Source organism: Euprymna scolopes, chromosome 29, assembly GCF_053919585.1.
Source record: "Euprymna scolopes isolate OS-2025 chromosome 29, ASM5391958v1, whole genome shotgun sequence".
NCBI lineage: Eukaryota > Metazoa > Mollusca > Cephalopoda > Sepiida > Sepiolidae > Euprymna > Euprymna scolopes.
The window spans coordinates 36052760-36074298 of record NC_136510.1 but is presented as its reverse complement, the minus strand read 5'-3'; the positions used below and the strand labels follow the sequence as shown (position 1 = coordinate 36074298).

The following is a 21539-nucleotide window of genomic DNA, read 5'->3' as shown; positions in this document are numbered from 1 at the left end:
TAACATATAGTTTTTTGAAACAAAGTCTCCTCATCAGTAAAAATATTGGGTGGGGTTATTTTAAGCTACATTTACCATCCAAATGAATGTTTTGACGATGATACTTACGAATTTTTAAAGGTGAACCATTATAAGATACATCTGTCTTACTTAAAAAATGCTAGGTTTATTTTTGGTGTCTTTAAAATAACCCCACCCAATATTTTTGCTGATGAAGAGACTTTGTTTCAAAAGACTATATGTTAAAATTATTGTACATGACTTAGTGTCTATCTCAATAAAAACATTGTTTCCGAAACGATCGTACAATTTATTGATTTTGTTTTATTCCTCCTTATGAAACAGATTTTTAATTTTAATTAAAATTATCAAGCATCTTATTATATATATATATTGCTTAAATTGTTATGAAATTCTCTTATAGAAAAATTAACTTACTTTGCGAAGACACTTTTTTTCTAATTCAAACAATCTAACTTGATATGAATGAGTGCCCCTATGAATAATGCCTTTTTGTTTGTTTTTTTAAACAGTAACAGATTTACATGGCCAGAAGAGAATGCCAAAACAAAACAAGAAACAAAAATTTAAATCAAATTTTAGTATTGGTGTTCAAATTTTTTTTTTTTTTTTTTGTTAAAAAAAATAAATTAAGTACCAATTAATTCATTGTCATATGAAAGGAATTTAGAATGAAAAGCAATTCTGTCAATTATTCTGGTGAGTCAGAGTACCAGAAGCAGATATTGTGCTAATATAAAACAAAATATTCAAATTATCTAATTGCAACACTTCTGAGAAAACAAAACGTGTCAGTAGATTGTGCATCACTTGTATCATTTAAAAATGTAGAGTATATAACAAACTATTGGAATATTGAAATATGAAATGATAATGCCGGTAATACAGAATTATTGTCTTACAAGAATGTGTACATGGGTGGCAATAGTAGTAAATCTGAATATGAGAGTGAATTTTTTTTTCTGATTTTCTGTATTTATGATCAATTTAAAACAAAAATATTGAGCAGGATTAAATACTAAAATAAAAGAAGCAAGTTAAACTAACATTTTGTTTTCTAACAACATAGATGAATATATGGCAGAAATCACTTGATGAAAAGATATAAGTATGTATATATAAGTAGATGTGTGTGTATATATATATATATATGTAGCCGGGTGTAAAACTGACTTTAATGATTATTTTCATTTGTATACAACCAGGAATGCAGGATAAACCTGATCATCATCATAAGTTACAAAAATGGTTGGGTTTTGTAAATTATTAACAGTTGTTTGTTCATTGGAAGGTATGTTTCCCTCATTGAAGCTGGTGTTTCCCTGGATGCAGTTTCCGACAAGGACATAAGCAAGGAACATACATTTTTCACCATTTCCATTTGGTTTAGAGTAGGTGCCCTGGTCTGAATAACATGCCTCTTTTGCAAAGTAGCAACCTTGTCCGTACACGGCTCCTAGAATAAATTAAATAAAAAAATAAGAAATTAAATCAATGATTACTGAAATGGAGGATTTGTTTATTTTACTAATGGGTTATCACTTATTAAAGGGTCACTCAAAGATAGGGATGGATCGTCAGTTATCGCCTATACAGAAGGACTGGAAACCATGGGTGGGATGGGCAGACATTATTTAAGGAAAATTGATTATCCATTAGGATGGCTCAACAAGTGTCTGCTCACATTAAACTTGAAGATGACTATGTTGTAGCCAGTTGGGAAGCAGGTTTTTGGAATGTTGTTCCACAAATGGAATGTTTTAGGAAAGAACCTTTGTCTATGGAAGTTTTGTTTGGTTTTTGATAAGTGGACAGAGAAAGGAAAGTTCCTTAATGTAGCTGTAACTAGCTGAGTTCTTGCTGTACATTCATTGATATATATATATAATATAAAGCTGAACATCTGTGTGTATGTGTGTCTGGTCACGAATAGGCTCCTATATGTTGACTATTATAGAAAACTGATCACATATAATGAAAGAAGATGTATTGAGACACAGGAATGGGTATGTTTGATCTGGCAGAATGGTGGTTCATTAAAATTGTGGGGTCTGCGTTTGCGCCTGGTCAACAAAGTATGAAAAAAAAAAAAAAACGTTTACAAGGGTTTTGATATAGATGTTCATGAGAATACTTTGATAAGTATGTTTCAACTTAAATAGGGATGGTATAATAAAATTGTAGGGTCTGCGTTCGCGCCTAGTCTCCATAGAATGGAAATAGGCACAAACTTTAATAAAGACTTTTCATATCTATCTGCGTAAGTATACTTTGATAATTATGTTTCCGTTTGAAGAAATATGGTATAATAAAATTATGGGGTGTTCGTTTGCACCTGACCTCCATAGAATGGAAATATGTCACAAAGTTTAACAAGGTTTTTTTTAATATAGATCCGCAGAATATTGTGATAAGTGTTTCAGTGTGAACAGGTATAGTATAATAAACTATGGGATTTATCTATTTTATTTTTACTTTCATCATATTTTGCTTTGGTTTTGATACCCCCAAATTCGGAGCTATTTCTTTACAACTCTTCCTTTTCATAACCTATCATACTTTAATAAATCAAAGTCCATTTTCTGTAGGCTGTTTTTGAACCCAGTCAACAACGGGTACTTTTGCTAGTGTGTGTGTATATATATATATATATATATATATATATATATATGATAAAAATTGAACAAACTAGATTCAAACTTAACACTCAGGTTTTTAGTTCACATCGTTAACCATCTCACAACCATATATATATATATATATATATATATATATATATATATATATATAAACTACTTCATTTACTCACATAAAATTAATATATGAAAGTATAAATTTATGCGTAAACTTTGAAGTATTTACTTCAAAAGTGCTCAATACGTAGGTAGAGCTAGTTAGTAAGTTATAAAATATATATATGGCGATTAAGCTACACTGAATATTTCGCCTTTCATCCACTCTAGGACTCTTCAGGTTTATGCTTATGCGCATAAGCCTGAAGATTCCTAGAGTGGATGAAACACGGAATATTCAGTGTAGCTTAATTGCCATATATATTTTATAACTTACTATATATATATATATAGAGTGCCGGCAAAAAGAAAGTCCGCACTTGTAATTTTTTCAAAAGCTCCAAATTTAAGCTAAATTTGATGTAACTGCTTAAACAACCTATAACTCATTTGATTTGCCTTTTATTCCTCTATGTCTACCTGTTCATATTTGACTTTTAATTGAAATATTCTAGTGTTCATGTCAATTTAAAAAAAATAACTTCAAATTGAGGAGGCATAAAGAGAGTCCACAGCAACAAATTCACTTAAAAATAGTTTAAATTATTACCCCTAAATCAGTTTAAAATATCCACCAACAAGCAACAAAGCATCTCTAATCGTAATTGTTGTTGTTCCAGGTTATACAACGTAACATTTAGTCAATATGCCATGACTCTCTTTAGTGATCATCAGGAGCTCATTAATCTCCACATTTCTGGTTTATCCAGTCGAGAAATCGGCCGCAGATTTAAATGTGATGAGAAAACAACACGAAAGACTGTGCAAAAGCACGAAAACACCGGCAGTGTTCGTGATGTCCCTAAATCTGGTCGTACTAGATTTACTTCTTACAGGGAAGACAATGCTATCAAGATCCGCAGCCTAAGAAACAGATTTAAAACGGCTCCCCAAATCCAACAACAGTGCAATCTTGTTAAAAAGTGCTCTCTTTCTACTGTCAAGAACAGATTAAAGGAATTTAATTTGCAATGATATTTTGCAAGATGCAAGCCAATGATTTTTGTTAAGAACCAAAAGCGCCGTCTGGTCTTCGTCAAATACAATGAAGATCACGACTCTTCATATTGGTCAAAAGTGCTTTTTAGTGATGAAAGCAAGCTCAATGGGCTAGGCAGTGATGGTAGGCAGTAAGTCCGTTGGAGAAAAGATGAAGAATTTAATCCTAGGTGCTCAGTTCCAATGCTGCAATGTGATGGAGGTTCAGTTTTGGTGTGAGGCATTATTAGTACCAATGGTCCAGGGCCTATAGTTCGCTTTCAAGGTTGAATTAATTCGACCAAGTACATTAATATGTTGATTGAGCATTTTCTACCCTACTTTGGTCGGAATTTGTATGATAATCCCTTCTCCATGCAAGATAATGCTCCCATTCACACAGCTGGCAATGTCAAGAGGTTCCTGGAAGAGCATGGTATTCTATGTTGGAATTGACCTGCACAATCTCCAGACCTCAATCCTATTGAAAACGTATGGTATTACATCAAGCAACAGCTACACAATGATAAAATTTCAAATTTGGAAGAATTTTGGATAAAAATTAAAGAAAAGTGGGATGCCCTTTCCCCTGAGTATTGCTGCAGTCTAAGTCAAGGAATTCCCAAAAGATCGCAAGCTGTCAAATTGCAGAAGGTCTATGCTACTAAATATTAACTAGTTTATTTTGTTCCTGTTGTATTTGTGTTGCATTAATGTCCTAAAGTTACATTTAAATAACAATTTTCTATTGTGCAGACTTTCTTTTTGCCTCCTCAATTTGAAGTTATTTTTTTAAAATTGACGTGAACACTAGAATATTTCAATTAAAACTCAAATATGAACAGGTAAAATTATAGAAGAATAAAAGGCCAATCAAATGCGGTATAGTTTGTTTAAACAGTTACATTAAATTTAGCTTAAATTTTGAGTTTTTGAAAAAATTACAAGTGCGGACAAGTGTGTGTGTGTGTGTGTATATATATATATATATATATATATATATATATATATATATATATCTATCACTTCAAACAGGGCATGAAGAAATTAGATGTGACAAAAAAGCAGTGGCGGTGTGATAGTGGTTGTGAGATCATTTACGATGCAAACTGAAAACCTGAGTTTGCTAAGTTTATTTATTCCATTTTTATAATATATATATATATTTATTAAAATTAAAATAATTATAGCAATAATTATATATATTACCTCACTTCTTGCACAAAATGCTGCATCTATGAATGCTGTGTTCTGAGTACCCTACTGTATGGAACAGAGACTTGGACCACGTATGCTCGTCACAAGAAAAGACTGAACGTCTACCATCTCGGATACTTGCGACATATCATGCACATCAATTGGTGGAATAGAATCACCAATGAAGAGGTGCTAAGACGTGCCGGTAGCTGCTCCTTGTTCCAGACACTTAAGATCCGACGATCGAGTTGGCTTGGACACCTGCGCAGAATACCCGATGGTCGTCTCCCTAAGGATATCCTCTATAGCGAACTGGCAAATGGAACAAGAAGCTGCGGTCGCCCGGTGCTGCGCTTTATAGACGTGGCCAAACGGGATCTGATCGCTCTTGGCATTGATGTGAATGTGTGGGAGGAGCTAACCAAAGATAGACCAGCATGGAGGCGTGCCTTGAGTAAGGGTGGTGAAGGAATTGAGAACCTTTGGTTCGAGAGGCTGGCACAGAGAAGACAAAACTAGTGACTACGTTTATTGTTGCTTGCATTAATCTTTCGTAGATTGCTTGCTATTATTATTATTATTATTATTATTATAATATATATAAATATAATTTAGCATAATGATACAACTATTTGCTAATGGGCCATGAGACCAGAGTTCAATCCTTCGTCGAGTCATACCAAAGGCTTAAAAAATAGTACTTGATCGTTTTGCTAAACAATTCACTTCATAAACTGAGCTTATTTACCTCCTTTCTAGGAGGTTAGTTAGTGCACACTTTAGGAGAAGTGCACTTTGACCTATAATAAAAATGCCTGAGCAGCCTTGTTGTCATTCCTTAAGAGAAGTGCCTTAGATGATTAGCAATAAACTAATCCCTTCTCAGAGAGAATGGTAATGGAGTTCTCTCAAGACTGAACAGAACAATACTTAGTCAGACAGCTACAAAGTTATAAAGGCATATCCTTGACTGGTATGAACAACACTTACTCAAGCTGTTGTTTAGTATTATAAAGTGGAGATCAAGAGTAAGTGGAGTAGTAGGATTGATGTAGTAGCTAATGAAAAGGAAGCCTTCAGGTCACTCTCGACTATGGTTGGCAATTTACTCGGATAACTGACGTTATGGACTAGATTGCAAGGTGCATACTTGTGAGAAAGAGGGTGTCGTATACATTTTCCTCAAATTTATGGTTGTTAAATGCGTTGATAAAATTTTTTAAATATGTGATATTTACGTTCAGTCAGCCTCCAGTCAAATCCGTATCTGATAATACCATCAATGCAATCATGCGATGTGCCATGCCACAGGCGTTTCGGAGTGTGCTGATTTGAAGGGAGAAGGTTTTTGTACCGTTCAAAAGCAACATATAGTCGTTTGTTTTCGATCCTTTCAATCTGATGATGAAAAATAAAATATATATTAAAATGAATAAATGCAAAAAATTTTCAATTATCACAACTATATTACTTTCAACATGAGTTACTAGTCTAATTTAAATCAATAATAAATAAGCCTTTTTGAAATAATGTATATAGATTAATAAGCAAAGATTCAAACATGGATATTTGTTTGCCTCATTTGCATAACAATTTTTTAAACAACTTAAATTAATGCATGGTGTTATTTGGTTGTAATTTTGTAGAACTATTTCATATATTTAACAGCTTATAATAAATGAATGTTCGGTGTTATTTGGTTGTAATTTGATGGAACTATTTCATATATTTTTTTAAACAGCTTATAATAAATTAATGCTCGGTATTATTTGGTTGTAATTTGATAGAACTATTTCACATATTTTTTTAAACAGCTTATGATAAATTAATGCATGATGTTATTTGTTTGTAATTTTGTAGAACTATTATATGTATATTTTTAAAACAGCTTATAATAAATTAATGCTCGGTATTATTTGGTTGTAATTTGATAGAACTATTTCATATATTTATCAGCTTATAATAAATTAATGCTCGGTGTTATTTGGTTGTAATTTTGTAGAACTATTATATGTATATTTTTAAAACAGCTTATAATAAATTAATGTTCGGTGTTATTTGGTTGTAATTTGATAGAACTATTTCATATATTTTTTTAAACAGCTTATGGTAAATTAATGCATGGTGTTATTTGGTTGTAATTTAATAGAACTATTTTTTGGTTGTAATTTGATAGAATTATTTTGTATGTTTTTTAAACAGCTTATAAAATTAATACTTGGTATTATTTGGTTGTAATTTGATAGAAATATTTTGTATATTTTTTAATATAGTTTTCTCAGTATTAATATTAATCAAGTGATTCAATAAAAAGGGATAAATTACCAAAACCATGGTCATTACTTTTCAAAGTAAATGCACAAAATTACTTCTTTATAACTTAATTTGCATATCTATATCTTAAATACATTCAGTTATAGTTTTTATGCCTCTTTATATAGGAAACTAGCCTGGGTGTCTGGCGTTTCTTGGGTGTTTTGAGGTGTGTGTTGAGAAAATAATTAAAAAGTGATAGTAGGCAGGCTCGAATCTGTACTGCGAAGGAGAAAAAATGGTGAAAAAAAAGTGACGTCTTTCCTGTTGCATCCATCGCCAAACCGGAAGTGGCAAAGGTTTAAACTAAGGCTAGTCAATCAAAAAGAAGGGATCACTTTCGAAAATATCGGCGAAAAAAGCGAGCCCTCCTTGTAGAAAAGTGCCCCATTGAGAGTGAAGGAATTAATATTTCTATTTCTAGCCAATTTTTCAATATTTGTCATCTGAAGGATCATGCTTCAAAATGATACTGATCTTGTGAAAATCTGTCACCTCTGTCAAAAGTTTTAGGCACACATAAAAACATACATACATACATTTAAACAGGTAGATGACATTCATATTTTAGACTAGCGGGGGAGGGGGTACCCAGCGTTGTCCGGGTGTTTGAGGTGTGTGTGAAGAATAATAAAAATCGTTGCCTGGGTGTTTGTGTCGTGGGGGGGGGTTAAATAAAAAAAAAGTTTTGGTAGGTAAGTAAGAAGGATTGAACCCGAAGCTTTGAGGCGAAGTTGGAAAATAAAGTGTGAAAAAAAAACGTGCGAACCACTGCACCACCAAGACATAGTAACGGAAAGATGTTTGGATTTATTTAAGTATTAAGAATTGGCAGGTGCCCGTACTTATTGATTTAATGAGGTCAACTTTCACTGCAGGGCAGTATTTTATTTACTGCGGGGCAGATTTTTTTTGTTTCCCCAAGATGTGGGGGAGGGGAAACCAGCTCCCCATTAAAAGAGGATTGTCTAAATTGAATAGCAATTGTCTGATATAAGGAGAAACTCCGCATTGATCAAAGCTGATTGCTTTTGGACGTTCCCGGTGATCGCACTGGAACAATGTTTTAAGCTCCATTTCACTTTTATTATACTAAAAAGCCCAATCCACCCGCAGCGATCAAAAAATGTTGAATATTTAGCTTTTCAAACTCGGACAAATTAAATAGACAGGTGACCCCCATTGTTAACTCGTAGATATTATGATTTAGACATGATATAAAAAGTTTTAAAAAGGAGTGAGCCGACCGATCGCTTCTCGGAAAAAAATCCTTTCTTGGACATACACAAAAAGCGAACATACATACACACACATTTTCGCTTTTATATATATAGACTAGCGAGGGGTACCCGGCGATGCCCGAGTGTTTTTCGGTGGGTAGGGATGTTAATGAAAACCTAAGAATAAGCGAAGTAAAAAAAAACAGAAAAACGAACGTTAAGAAACCCTGCGTAGCGGGGGGGGGGGGGGTACTCGGCGTTGCCCGGGTGTTGGAGGGGGTGGGGGTGTTAATGAAAACGTAAGAATAAGTGAAGTAAAAAAAGAAAACAGAAAGCGGGGGGGGGGGTACCTGGGGGGGGGTAATCAAAACATTGAAAAAAAAACACAAAAAAAACTAACGTAAGGCAAACGAACGATGTTAAATATAAAATTCGAAAAACAAAAACAAAAAAGAAAACAGAAAAACGAACATTAAAAATAAAAACACGTGAAAAATGCTTAAATCAGCCTGTTTCGATATTAAAATTTAAAAAATCGGTGGGTACCCAAGTGTTTTTGGGTGTATGTGGTCGGTCGGAGGTGTTAATGAAAACCTAAGAATAAGCGAAGTAAACAGAAAAACGAACGTTACGTGAAAAATGGCTTAAATAACACTGGTTCAATATTTAAATTTAAAAAATTGAAAAAAAAAAAGAAAACATCTCACACCACGATTCGAACCCAAAATGTTTAGATAATGACCCAATGCGCTAACCAACTGAGCTAATACAACGTAAATGAAATTTAGTTAGTTAAAGTAAATCAGGTCATGACGTTATCTGACGCATGCGTAGAACCGGTCGTCGTCACGAGAGGACAGTTTTTGTTGACCCCCCCCCTATCGAAAATTGTCGATTTCGGGGTGAAAAAATTAACGTTTTCGGCCAATTTTTCGATATTTTTCGAGCGAAGGATGGAGCTTCAATATGATACCAAGTTTGTGAATTTTTGTTGTGTTTGTCGAAAGTTTTTAGCGACACACAAACATACACACATACATACATTTTCGTTTTTATATATATAGATTACAAGCGACACATTTTCGCTTATATATATATACTAGCGGGGGTACCCGGCGTTGCCCGAGTGTTTGTTTCCGGGACGGGGGGGGGTAGTTTTAAAAAATGTTATGGTAGATAAGTAGGAAGGATCAAACCCGAAGTCATGAGTAAAAGTAGGAAAATAAAGTGTGAAGAAAAACAAAAAAAAAACATCTGCAACGTTAACAGTTCGGCCACCAAGAAAAGTCCATTCCAGTTGTTTAGGAAAAAAAAAAAAAACCGACTACGGTAGGTCGGCGCGAACGTGAAAATATAATGTGAATTGTCCAGCACGCTAACCACTACGCCACAGAGCACTGCAGCTTAGCTTAGTGATTTTAAATAACTTCACATGAAAGAACTACGAAGCCAAACCGATGTTCTCTTCTCAACTGTTCCTTGTGAATGATCCCCAAACGGTGTTAAGTGGTGGCAGGGGGAGGAGGAATTTATTAGAGAGAAAATATTTTACCACTTCCATTGATCTTAACCGATTTTGGCCGTGACTTCTCAGCAGAAAAAGTATAGAAATCTAAGATTATCGAGGAATTTGAGAAATAATAAGCCTATAACACACCTCAGATATTGTTCTGCCGTTTGTGCATATTATATTTGCATGAAATATCTTGATTTTTAATCCTATTAATGTCAAAATCAGACGGGAAAAAATGAGTTCATTTTATTTATATAGAGATATATATATATATATATAAATTACAAGCGACTGGTGGCCACTTGTGAAGTTGATATTCCCATGAAACACCCTCCTTTGGAGAAAATTAGTTCATGGTGCCTAGAGTTAATGCTGCTTCAGTTCAGTTTGAGCTGCTAATGTGAGTTCGAATATATACAGAGTTACCTTCATTTAATGTTACGCATGTATTTATTCATATGGTTATATATTCAGTTATATATGCAATATTTTTAATAATTATAATCGATTCAAGTAGTTTAAAACAAAAGATGAATTACCCAAATATGTTCCAACTTGGAAATAAGGCTGTATACACGTACACGCATACACGTACCCACCTCCCCTACCTATAAGGGGAATAATATCAGCGATTTTAGCATATTAATAAATCCAACCTACTTCCGGTTTCACACTCCTTGAAAGTTGAAAGATTATCTATAATTTACATGACTAAACGATGTATTTAGGAATTAATTCCTATTTCAGTCTCGTAAATTTTTTCAAGTTGAAAACAAAACACTAACTCGAGTTGGATTTTGCATTTTCACCTAAACAGCAGTAGTCCTTTTTTTCTCTTTTTCTCTTTAACTAACACTAAAATCATGCGTAAATGAGGCAGCATCCAAAAACTGTCTGACAAAAAAATTCATCTTTTTATGCTGCCACCTCGGACTCTTAACAACACCTAAATTTGCTTTATTGTATTATTTTTGTATTGGAAGGGTTCCAGATTTACACACTCCCGCTTTCGTTCAGTGGGCGCATGTACGAGGTGCCTTCAATAAGTTTCTAGACTTTTTCATATGGCCACTTTTATTGATATGTACACACATGAAACTCTAGTCCCCTTTAAAGTAATCTCCTCTGGCTGCAATTCACTTGTACAGTTCCGACAACTTCTGGAAGGCCCCATGGAAGTCCTCTTTTGTGAGTATGTCAATGATCCTCGTCACAGCCTCTTTCATCTCCTTAATTGTCTTATAGCAACAGCCTCTTAGGATTTCCTTGAGCTTAGGGAATAAATAAGTCACAGAATGCAAGGTCTGGACTATAGGGAGGGTGAGGAATTGCCTTAATGCCCAGCTTGGTCAAATAGTCTGTGACAACGAGTTGTGGACTGATGCATTCGTACAAGCCTTCTGCATCTTCAGTTCCTTGTGAATAATTATATGTACAGTTCCCACACTGACACCAAACTGTGCATTTATCACTGCTATAGACATATGACACTCCTGATCTATGAAATTCTTTATTTGGCCAATCAGCTCTGGTGTTCTGACTTCCTTACTCCCCACACACCTCTCATCATCTCTCAAAGACTCCCTGCCTTGCTTGAATCTCTTATGCCACTCCAAAACTGATGCTCGATACATGCAAAATGGTCCAAAAGCAATCTTAAGCATTCCATACGTTTCTGTGGCATTTTTAAAAGATTAAAACAGAATTTCATTATATATAAGTGTATTCTTAATGCATATTTACATTTGGATATTTTTGATGCGTAGTATATATATAGATGTATTATTAATGCATATCATATATAATGGCATTTTTAAGACATATATAAGCATATTTTTAATGCATATTATATATATAAGCATATTTTTAATGCATATTATATATAAGTATATTTTTGATGCATTTTATATATATATATATATATATATATATAAGTATATTTTTGATGCATTTTATATATATATATATATATATATATATATAAGTATATTTTTGATGCATTTTATATATATATATATATATAAGTATATTTTTGATGCATTTTATATATATATATATATATATAAGTATATTTTTGATGCATTTTATATATATATATATATATATATAAGTATATTTTTGATGCATTTTATATATATATATATATATATATATATAAGTATATTTTTGATGCATTTTATATATATATATATATATATATATAAGTATATTTTTGATGCATTTTATATATATATATATATATATATAAGTATATTTTTGATGCATTTTATATATATATATATATATATATATATATATAAGTATATTTTTGATGCATTTTATATATATATATATATAAGTATATTTTTGATGCATTTTATATATATATATATAAGTATATTTTTGATGCATTTTATATATATATAAGTATATTTTTAATGCATTTTATATATAAGTATATTTTTAATGCATATCTATATATCTATAAAAGTGAAAGTGTCTGTCTGTCTGTCTGTCTGTCTGTCTGTCTGTCTGTCTGTGTACATTTCCCTACACAATAACTCCGTTAAGTTTCAGTCTAAAGACTCGAAATTTGATATACAAGGTAGTGAGATTTGGGGAAATCTTTGTAATCCGTTTTCGGCCAGAAATTTGGCTGTCAATGGGTCAAAGTTCAATGATTTGACCTTTGAGAATTCTACTTAACTCCTCTCTCAATTTTGGGTCAAAACACTTGAAATTTTAGATATAGGTTCCTTGGACATGGATCTAACTTAATAACTTGATTTGAGCCAAAAGCAATAAATGTTAAGGGGTCATAATAGGGGTCAAAGTTTTAAAAAACTTTACCTCTGCATCTCTACCAAATTACTCAGACAATTTCTGGTCTAAACATTTGAAATTTTACATAAAGAGTATTCAGAGATAGGGTAAGCTTTTTAATCGGTTTGGGTAGAAAATTTGAACTACCAATATATAAATGTATGTATGTATTTCTGCATGTCTACTTAAAACTTTCAACACAAGATCAGTATCGTTTTAAAGCTCGACCTTTCAGACAACAAATACTGAAAAATTGGCTAAAAACATTAATTTCTTCACCCTCAACTGTGCACTTTTCTACAGGGAGGGGTCGCTTTTTTCGCCAATATTTTCGAAAGTCATCCCCTCTTTTCGATTGTGTAGCCTTAATTTAAACCGACGTCACTTCCGGTTTGGCATTGGTCGTAACAGCAAAGACGTCACGTTTTTTTCACATTCTTTCCTCCTTCACAATACTGGTTCGAGCCTGCCTTCCTACTACCACTTTTTTTTTTTTTTTTTTTTTTTTTGCTCAACACACCTCCAAACATCCGGGAAACGCCGGACACCCATGCTAGTTATATATATATATATATATATATATATATATATATATTTTTATGCATATCATGCATAAGTATATATTTAATGCATATTATATATATTTTCATCGCATATTATATGTTAGTATATTTTTAATGCATATTATATATAAGTATATATTTAATGCATATTTTATAAATTTTTAATGCATATTATATATAAACACTAGCATGGACACCGGACGTTGCCCAGGTCAACATGAACTTTCCTTTGGAACACACCTGCTATACTAAGGATATTAATTATTTTCATAATGGGCAATAACGATATCTACACACCAATTCCAAAAATAAAGGAACAGGTAAAAACATAAACGCCCCCCCCCAAAAAAAAAAGAGTATGTGGAGTACGTGATATCCTCTTCACCAGATATTTTGGCAGAAGAGATACAAAGAGAAGACTCAATTTTCTAAATATTGAAGTACTTTTGTGTGCTGGAAAGACTCCCCATCTCCCCCCAAAATAATAAATAAATAAAACAACTTTTGTTTTGAATAAAAATAGGAGATTGTGCACAAAAAAAATAAAATAAAATAAAATAAATAAAAAAAATTAGCAACATGGGCAGTCGAACCTGAAATGCAATTTAATGGTTAAGGTATTTAGCAAAGTATTATACTCACTGGACTACGACGACTTATGGTTTTGTGACCTTGAAAAATCACGTTTATAAATATTAATAAGTGCGTAACTTGCGTCTGTTTATATATATATATATATATATATATATATATATATATATATATATATATATTTTGGGGGGACTGATTTGTTTCTAAAGTGTGGCTTAATTTTCAATCGCCGGTAAGGTAAAAACAAAACAAACAAATGAAATCTTTTTCAGTTTATTCTTAAGTGTTTTTATGTTTCTTAAAATATTTTAAAAAGATAAAAGGGAAACATTTTTCTGACTATACGGAATTATTTTTTCACGCTGGAAACTTATTTATATTACCGAATTATTTCATTTGGTGAAGAGTTTGTTTTTAATATTTTTTTTATGCTTTGATGTTTACAGGGGGATATAACTCTAGACCAGTTTGTAAAAAAAGTCAATGTTGGAAATAATAATTCCAAATAAATTAAATATATAATCAATATAATTGTTATTTATAGTTTATTAAATAACACATTTAAATAGATTACTTAAAATAATTATCTTGCTAGAAACGTTAACTAACATATTGCTATTTAGTAAAATCAATTTTCTTTAATGTAATATGCAAATGAGGTGACCTCTTAATTGTATCTTGCAAGAATCATATTATATATCAAAATAAATGTAAGAGTAAAGTAACGGATCTTTAAACATAATAAGTATATTTTTTATGTATAATATATCTAAGTACTAGAATGGTTGCCCAGGTCGACATGAATTTTCGTTTTGAACACATCTGATATACTAAGGATATTAATCATTATCATCATGGGCAATGTCGATACCTACACAACAATTTCAAAAATAAAGAAACTGATAAAAACATGTAAATGTAAACGCCCCCTCCCCCCCAAAAGAAGTATGTGATACCCTCTCTACCAGATATTTCCGGCAGAAGGGATACAAAGAGAAGAAACTATTTTCCAGATATTGAGTACTTTTGTTGCCAGTGCGCTGGAAAGACACCCCCTCCCCCCCCCAAAAAAAAAATAAAAACAACTTTTGTTTTGAATAAAAATAGCAGATCGTGCTCGAGTGACCGCAAAAAAAAAAAATAAATAAATAAATGAATAAAAAATTAGCAATGTAGGCAGGCTTGAACCTGAAATGTGATTTAAAGGTAAAGGTATTTAGCAAAGTATTATACCCACTGGACTTTTATGACTTACAGTTTTTTTGACCTCGATAAATTACATTTATAAATATTAATAAGTGCGTGACTTGTGTCTGTTTATATATATATATATATCTATATATTTTTTGTAAAAACACTTTCTTAATTGACTTCTTTTTTTTTTTTCATAAACCAAAGAAATTTTTGATTTGCTTTTCTTGAAGGGGAGGGGGGCTCATTTGTTTCTAAAAGTGTGGCTTGCTTGAATTTTAATAGCCGGAAAGGTAAAAAAAAAAAATAAATAAACAAATGAAATCTTTTCAGTTTATTCGTAAGTTTTTTTTTTTTTTTTTGTTTCTTCGAATATTTTAAAAAGAAAAAAGAAAAAAAAGAAAATATTTTTCTGTCTACACAGAATTATTTTTTCATGCTGGACACTTATTGAGATTACCAAATTATTTTATTTGGTGAAGAGTTTGTTTTTAACATTTTTTTATGCTTCGATGTGCCTAGGGGGAAACAACTCTACACCAGTTTGTAAAAAAAAAAAGTCGATATTAGAAATAATAAAAAATCCAAATAAATTAAATTAAATATATTATTAATATAATTGTTATTTAAAGCTTATTAAATAACAATTTTAAATAAAATACTTGAAATAATTTTCTCATTAGAAACATTAACTAACATATTGCTATTTAGTAAAATCAATTTTCTTTAATGTAATATGAAATGAGGTGAGCTCTTAATTGTATATTTTGCAATAATCATACTATATATAGAAATAAATGTAAGAATAAAGTAACGGGTCTTTTGCATATATTAATCAAATTGTAAACAAACAAGCACACAGACAGGAATACGAATTTATATATGTATATATGTAGATATATTTAATGCATATTATATATCAGTATATTTTTAATGCATATTAATATATTAATATATTTTTAATGCATATTATATATAAGTATATTTTTAATGCATATTATATATTGTTAATGCATATTATACATAAGTATATTTTTGATGCATATTAGATATATGTATATTTTTCATACGTCTTCTATCTAAGGGTATTTGAATGGGTTATATAAGCGTATTTTAATGGTTAATATATATATATATATATATATATATACAAGGGTATTTTTATAGGTATTGTATATAAGGGTATTTTTGATGAGTATTGTATAAAAGGGTATTTTTAATGGGTGCTATATATAAGGGTATTTTTACATTTGGTTGTCTAAAAATAGAAAATTTTTATATAATTATTAATATTTATTTGTTAAAGTTGATCTAAATATATTTTAAAGTATTTACATAATTATAAAGAAAGTATTTTATCGCAACTTCATATTCACCTTTTTTAAAAATTTATTTGTAATTGTTCATTTTTTGTGGTTTAAATTTCTTATACTCAAATACGCTTTTATGTTAGCAGGACTCAATGATTTCAGCCTTCTTGTTAATTAAATTCCCTTTATAAGTAAGAATAAAAAATCTTTGTAATTTCTATCTTTTTGCTCTCTTTTCCTCCATCTGTCCCTATCTTTCATTATTTCTTTTTTTTATTACTCTCTTTTTGTATCTCTCTTTTTCTCTCTCTATCTCCCTCTTTCTCTTACACCCGCAATACAGTTTTTATTAAATAATATTGCTAAAACAAAAGGATTTCCCATATTAAAAATGTAGTCAGTCATTCTCTATTTCTCCCCCTTTTCTCAGCTCTCTACCACTCTCTCTTTCCAGCTCTCCCCTTCTTTTATTGCTTTTCTTTTCTCTCTCTTTTACACACACACACACACACACACACACACAAATCACATTAAGCAAGATTGGCAATATTTTTACTTTGGAAAATATTTTTCTTTTCTTTTGTTAAGACAAAATAATACACAACCAATGCAAGGGAAAATTTAGGGAAAATTGGTTGCATACTTTTTCAGCATCCGTGTAGACAAAAAATTCCTGATAAACCGCCCCCTTAAGTAATCCACTTCATCAAATCTCAATTACTAACGATTACTACGATATTATCCCATTGATTACTATACACGCAATAACCCTTATCCCCGAGTGGCCTTCGGGCCTTGATAAGTAGTGACTAAAAAAAAATGACAACTCATTACCTTTATGATATTAACATTTCTTCCAATTGTATCTCTAAAATGTGCAATAGTAGATGAATATTCAGCATCGTTCTGTGATAATTGGATCTTGCAAATCTCATCTGCCTGTGACCATGATGATGGAAGGTGAACTGCAGAAATACAATTATATGAAATAAACATGCAATCAATAACATGATATACATACATATGCGGTTAACTCAAAGAGAGTTTTCTAATTGATCTAACTTGATATAATTTAAAAGTTTAGAATTTTGGGTCATATAATTTCTTTTCAAGTGGAAAAATAATTTTTTTATTTGGATTTATATAATAAATGAAAGGATAAAAACAAAATGATTGAAATCAAACTAATAAATAATTTATGGGCATGAGAGAAAAAAAGCAAAGGAACTGATTTGTCTTGTCATCGCCTCGGCTAGCGCTATGCCTGAAAATAGGAAGTACATTAGCTGACTATAAACAGATTTTAACAAGCACATACATATTAACAACCATGTGTACACTGATCCTTACAAAATGCATTTCTTAATATAACTCAAAGTTTTATGCAGAGCAATTCTTTTTGTATCTAACTTATTTTAAAATCTTTTTCAGGGACGATGCGAGTTTGAGTGGTGCAATCCCAAATAAGGTTTACAAAAACATAAAAATCATGCGCCCATGTTTCTTGCCAGATTGATAAACGATTACATGTGATTTTGCCAATTATAAGTGTCAAACATTTTATGCATGGAGAAAAATGAGATGGGAATTATGACAGACGTGTAATTTGAGTCTAAAAAACGGGCTTACATCTGATGATTTCAGAGGAAAATTAAATCTGGACATAAATCAGAGTTCTGCGGTAGATATAGAAGAGTTGAGATAGCAGGGTATGTTGGTAAAGAAAAGCCAAGGAAAATAGAGAGAAGTGATAAAGATGAACTTGAGAGGAAGAGTGATTAATAAAGGCAGTTTGGGAGTCAATTTCTAAAAGCCGTCCAACACATGCCAGCATGTAAAACCAAATATGATGTTACCTGGGTAGGTAAGTCTTTGTTCTTCTACATTTGGATCGATAGTTTTAGCATAATCTATCAGTTCTTGTCTTGCAGGATGTATAAGGACATATGCCGATTCCACACTGTTAGGATTCTCTATCATAAATTCCAAGATGGTGCAGTAAATTGTTTTGAGGACTCTTGGAGGAAAGTTCATGCCTCCAGTGCCGATAGCTGGGAATGCAATCTTGGGTTGGGTACATATACTAACAGCTGTTCGAAGAACCTCAGTAATAATCTCTCGAATTTCCTTGAAAATATATGAAATAATAAAAAAATAAACATGCGTTATGGATGAGAAGAAAACAAATTCAGAAGAAAAAAAAACATGTGATAGCAATTAATAGTATAAACCTGCACTAATTGATTGCATATCTGTAATGCATATGAATAATAGACTTCCTGCAAGGGAGAAATATTTAACTAAGAGAAAAAAAATTACCCAAGATATGGGAAATATCTGCTTTGGGGGTGGATCACCAAGAATTCTATTTGTTTACTTGAAAAAAAAAAAAAATGTATAATAATGGTTTTGTGGTGGTTATGACCACTTGAGTTTTTCCAAAAAGTAATGTAAATTGAATCAAATTTTTTTGTTTTATTTTACTTCAGTCGAAGTTCTCAGAAATCAAGGGGCCCACAACCAGGGTTTAACACTTGAACTCTATATGAGATACATAGATATTCGAATGTTCCATTTAAGTTCTTTATCTCTCAAGCACTGAGTTAGTAAAGAATTGAGAACATAATTTTCCTCTCCCCAATTAACCATTTTTATACGTTGTAGTATATCTTTCATGTTGGTCTCTTGGTCTTACTGGATTCCAGGACAAGAATTTATCTAGTCTGGTGGAGTATCCAGCTTAGTGCTATTACTTAAGGTAATATCACTCGGAGAAGGTGCACCATTCCTCGGAAAAGCTGTGGAGTAGCCGTAGTGAGGAGATCTTATTTGGGCTGCGAATACTATGTGATTTTGAATACTTGGTCAGGGTTTACTTCTATGGAAAAAGTATCCTCATGCCAGATTGTTCTGGCAAACCCCTGTACAGAGAGACCTTAGACACTCGAGGATAGTGTCTAGTAGACATTCAAGTTCTCTTGGCATGTGATTGAGGATTTATCTCCCTTTATTTTAAGAGTTATTATTAGGGCTATGACAACAGAATATCCTTTTCCTTGTTTTGATTCTCACGTATATATCCATTGATATCTTATGTTTTTTATGTGGTGTGATGTGGTTCTCGGTTGATTAATTGTGTCTGTGTCAGATATATACTTGAGAGTCAAAACAATGAAAAGAATATTCTGTTGTCATAGCCCTAATTATTATACTCTCATAGACCGTTATTACTGAAAATCATTGAATGATTCTTCTACAACATAAAAAGATGTTTTCTTAGTAATTACTACACATATAGGTATTTTAAAGTTGAAAATTATTGTTTAAACTACTATATTTTTTTTTTTTCAGAACATTTATTAAAATATAATATTTAATAGAACATATAATAAGAAGGCTACGTAGAATATGTTGAAGTGTTGTGACATATGAAACAAAGCAAACAAATAAAAGTCGAGTTGATAAATCTTCATATTTTTTTTTTCCAAGTTAATCACATATATAAATCCGTAAATATGGACTTATTGTTTAATACAACTGGGATGGTAAATGTCTTTAATATTTTGAGAATAACATCTCTTTTTCAAAAAGAAAACAAACCAAAAGAATGCTGTAAAAAAGGAAAAATGCCATGTAAAAGGAAAATGCTGTAAGAACTGTGAGGAAAATAAGAACGGCCTACCTTTTAAATACTCTCGTGTCTGTCTTTCCTGCAGGTTGGGATGAAAAAATATCGGTCTCGGGCGATCTTTCAAAGTCACGTTACACGCATGCAAATGAGCTGTGCCTAGCTCCATAAAGCAGGTCGCTTGGAGGAGTTGGGGAGAATTTTGTTTTACGCATGCTTTTCATTGTAGTGATGTGTTGCTTTGTAGCAGACATTTTAAAACACATTGGTACGTTCAGGTACACGGAAGAGAGAGAAATGTATCACTTAGGATATGCCCCTTACAACAAGCTATTTTGGCATGTTGTCGTGATTTGATTCCAAGCTAATTCCCCTGTTCGATGGCAGCAGCGTTGAGCAGTAAGTGCAGGAATGGGTGGAAAAGGCAGAATTGATATGCCAGCTCAGCGGTGTGAAGCATCTGGAACGTGTAGTCCCAATGCACCTCACTGGGGGTGCACATGCTGTATACCAGCAGCTAACTGACAAAAAGAAGGCAGACTTCACCTACATCAGAAATGCCCTCTACACAGCATTTGCACTAGATCCGGTTGCCGCATGGAAGGAGTTCATGGCATGCAAGTTACATCCCGAGGAGACGGTTGATGTTTATTTGGCAGAACTGAAGAAGCTCGCAGTCCTGTTTGGAGGAATGTCGGAAAAAGGCCTGGTGTATGCGTTTGTTGCAGGCTTGCCCGATAGTGTGGAAGATTTGCTCCAAGCCTCAGTACATAAGATGGACATCTTGGAGGTGTTGGCGTGGGTGTGGGCAATACTAAAAAAGAGCCCAGGCACCGTAGACCAAGCGGCAGCTGTGCAGCCTTCACAGGGTGGATTGCAGGGTCAGGGTACAGTTACAACCTGCCACAAGTGTGAAGGAACCAACCATTTGGCCCATGATTGTCTTTCATCACGTTTATTAACTCTGAAGTTTAACAGGCCTCAGTGCTACAAGTGTAACAATTGGAGACACCTGGCCCACACCTATCCGGGAAACGAGCAAGAGGAGGAAGCTACAGCACCAGCCTTCTCCCCAGATCGTCGCTGAACAAGGCATTGCCCGCTGTGAGCATGCATGTTAACGGGTATGAATGCCTTGTGCGTGTAGACCTTGAGTGCACCCAGAATGTTGGTGCAAGGCATGTTGCGACACTTAGTACAAGGAGAGAATTCAGGTGCTAACTGTAAGTGGAGTCTCATTGGCCTCTTGTGCGGTGAATGTCATCCGTGCAAGCATCGGCGATGAGCTTGCAGTAGCTCTGCAAGCCCTGGTTGTGGCCGGGCAGCTGCTCGGGTACGACCTACTTCAGGGGATGGACTCTAATTACACAGCTGGGTGGAATCACTGTGGATGGCACCGGCAAGATAGTTCTCCCGTCAT

General features: G+C 32.7%; 2 protein-coding genes across 2 annotated transcripts in view; one reads left to right on the top strand and one right to left on the bottom strand.

Annotated features, from left to right (window-relative positions):
* LOC145252585 (mitochondrial potassium channel-like) overlaps positions 1 to 21539 on the top strand; it is a 388073-nt gene that overhangs the window by 41891 nt on the left and 324643 nt on the right. The window lies entirely within an intron of this gene.
* LOC145252581 (protein mono-ADP-ribosyltransferase PARP15-like) overlaps positions 609 to 21539 on the bottom strand; it is a 66822-nt gene continuing 45891 nt past the window's right edge. The window contains exons 5-8 of the mRNA XM_080112233.1: positions 18348 to 18618; positions 17326 to 17456; positions 6227 to 6386; positions 609 to 1477 (exon numbers count right to left, since the gene is read on the bottom strand). Of these exons, the coding sequence (XP_079968359.1) occupies positions 1209 to 1477; positions 6227 to 6386; positions 17326 to 17456; positions 18348 to 18618 (831 nt within the window). The 3' untranslated portion in view covers positions 609 to 1208. The remainder of the gene's footprint in view (positions 1478 to 6226; positions 6387 to 17325; positions 17457 to 18347; positions 18619 to 21539) is intronic.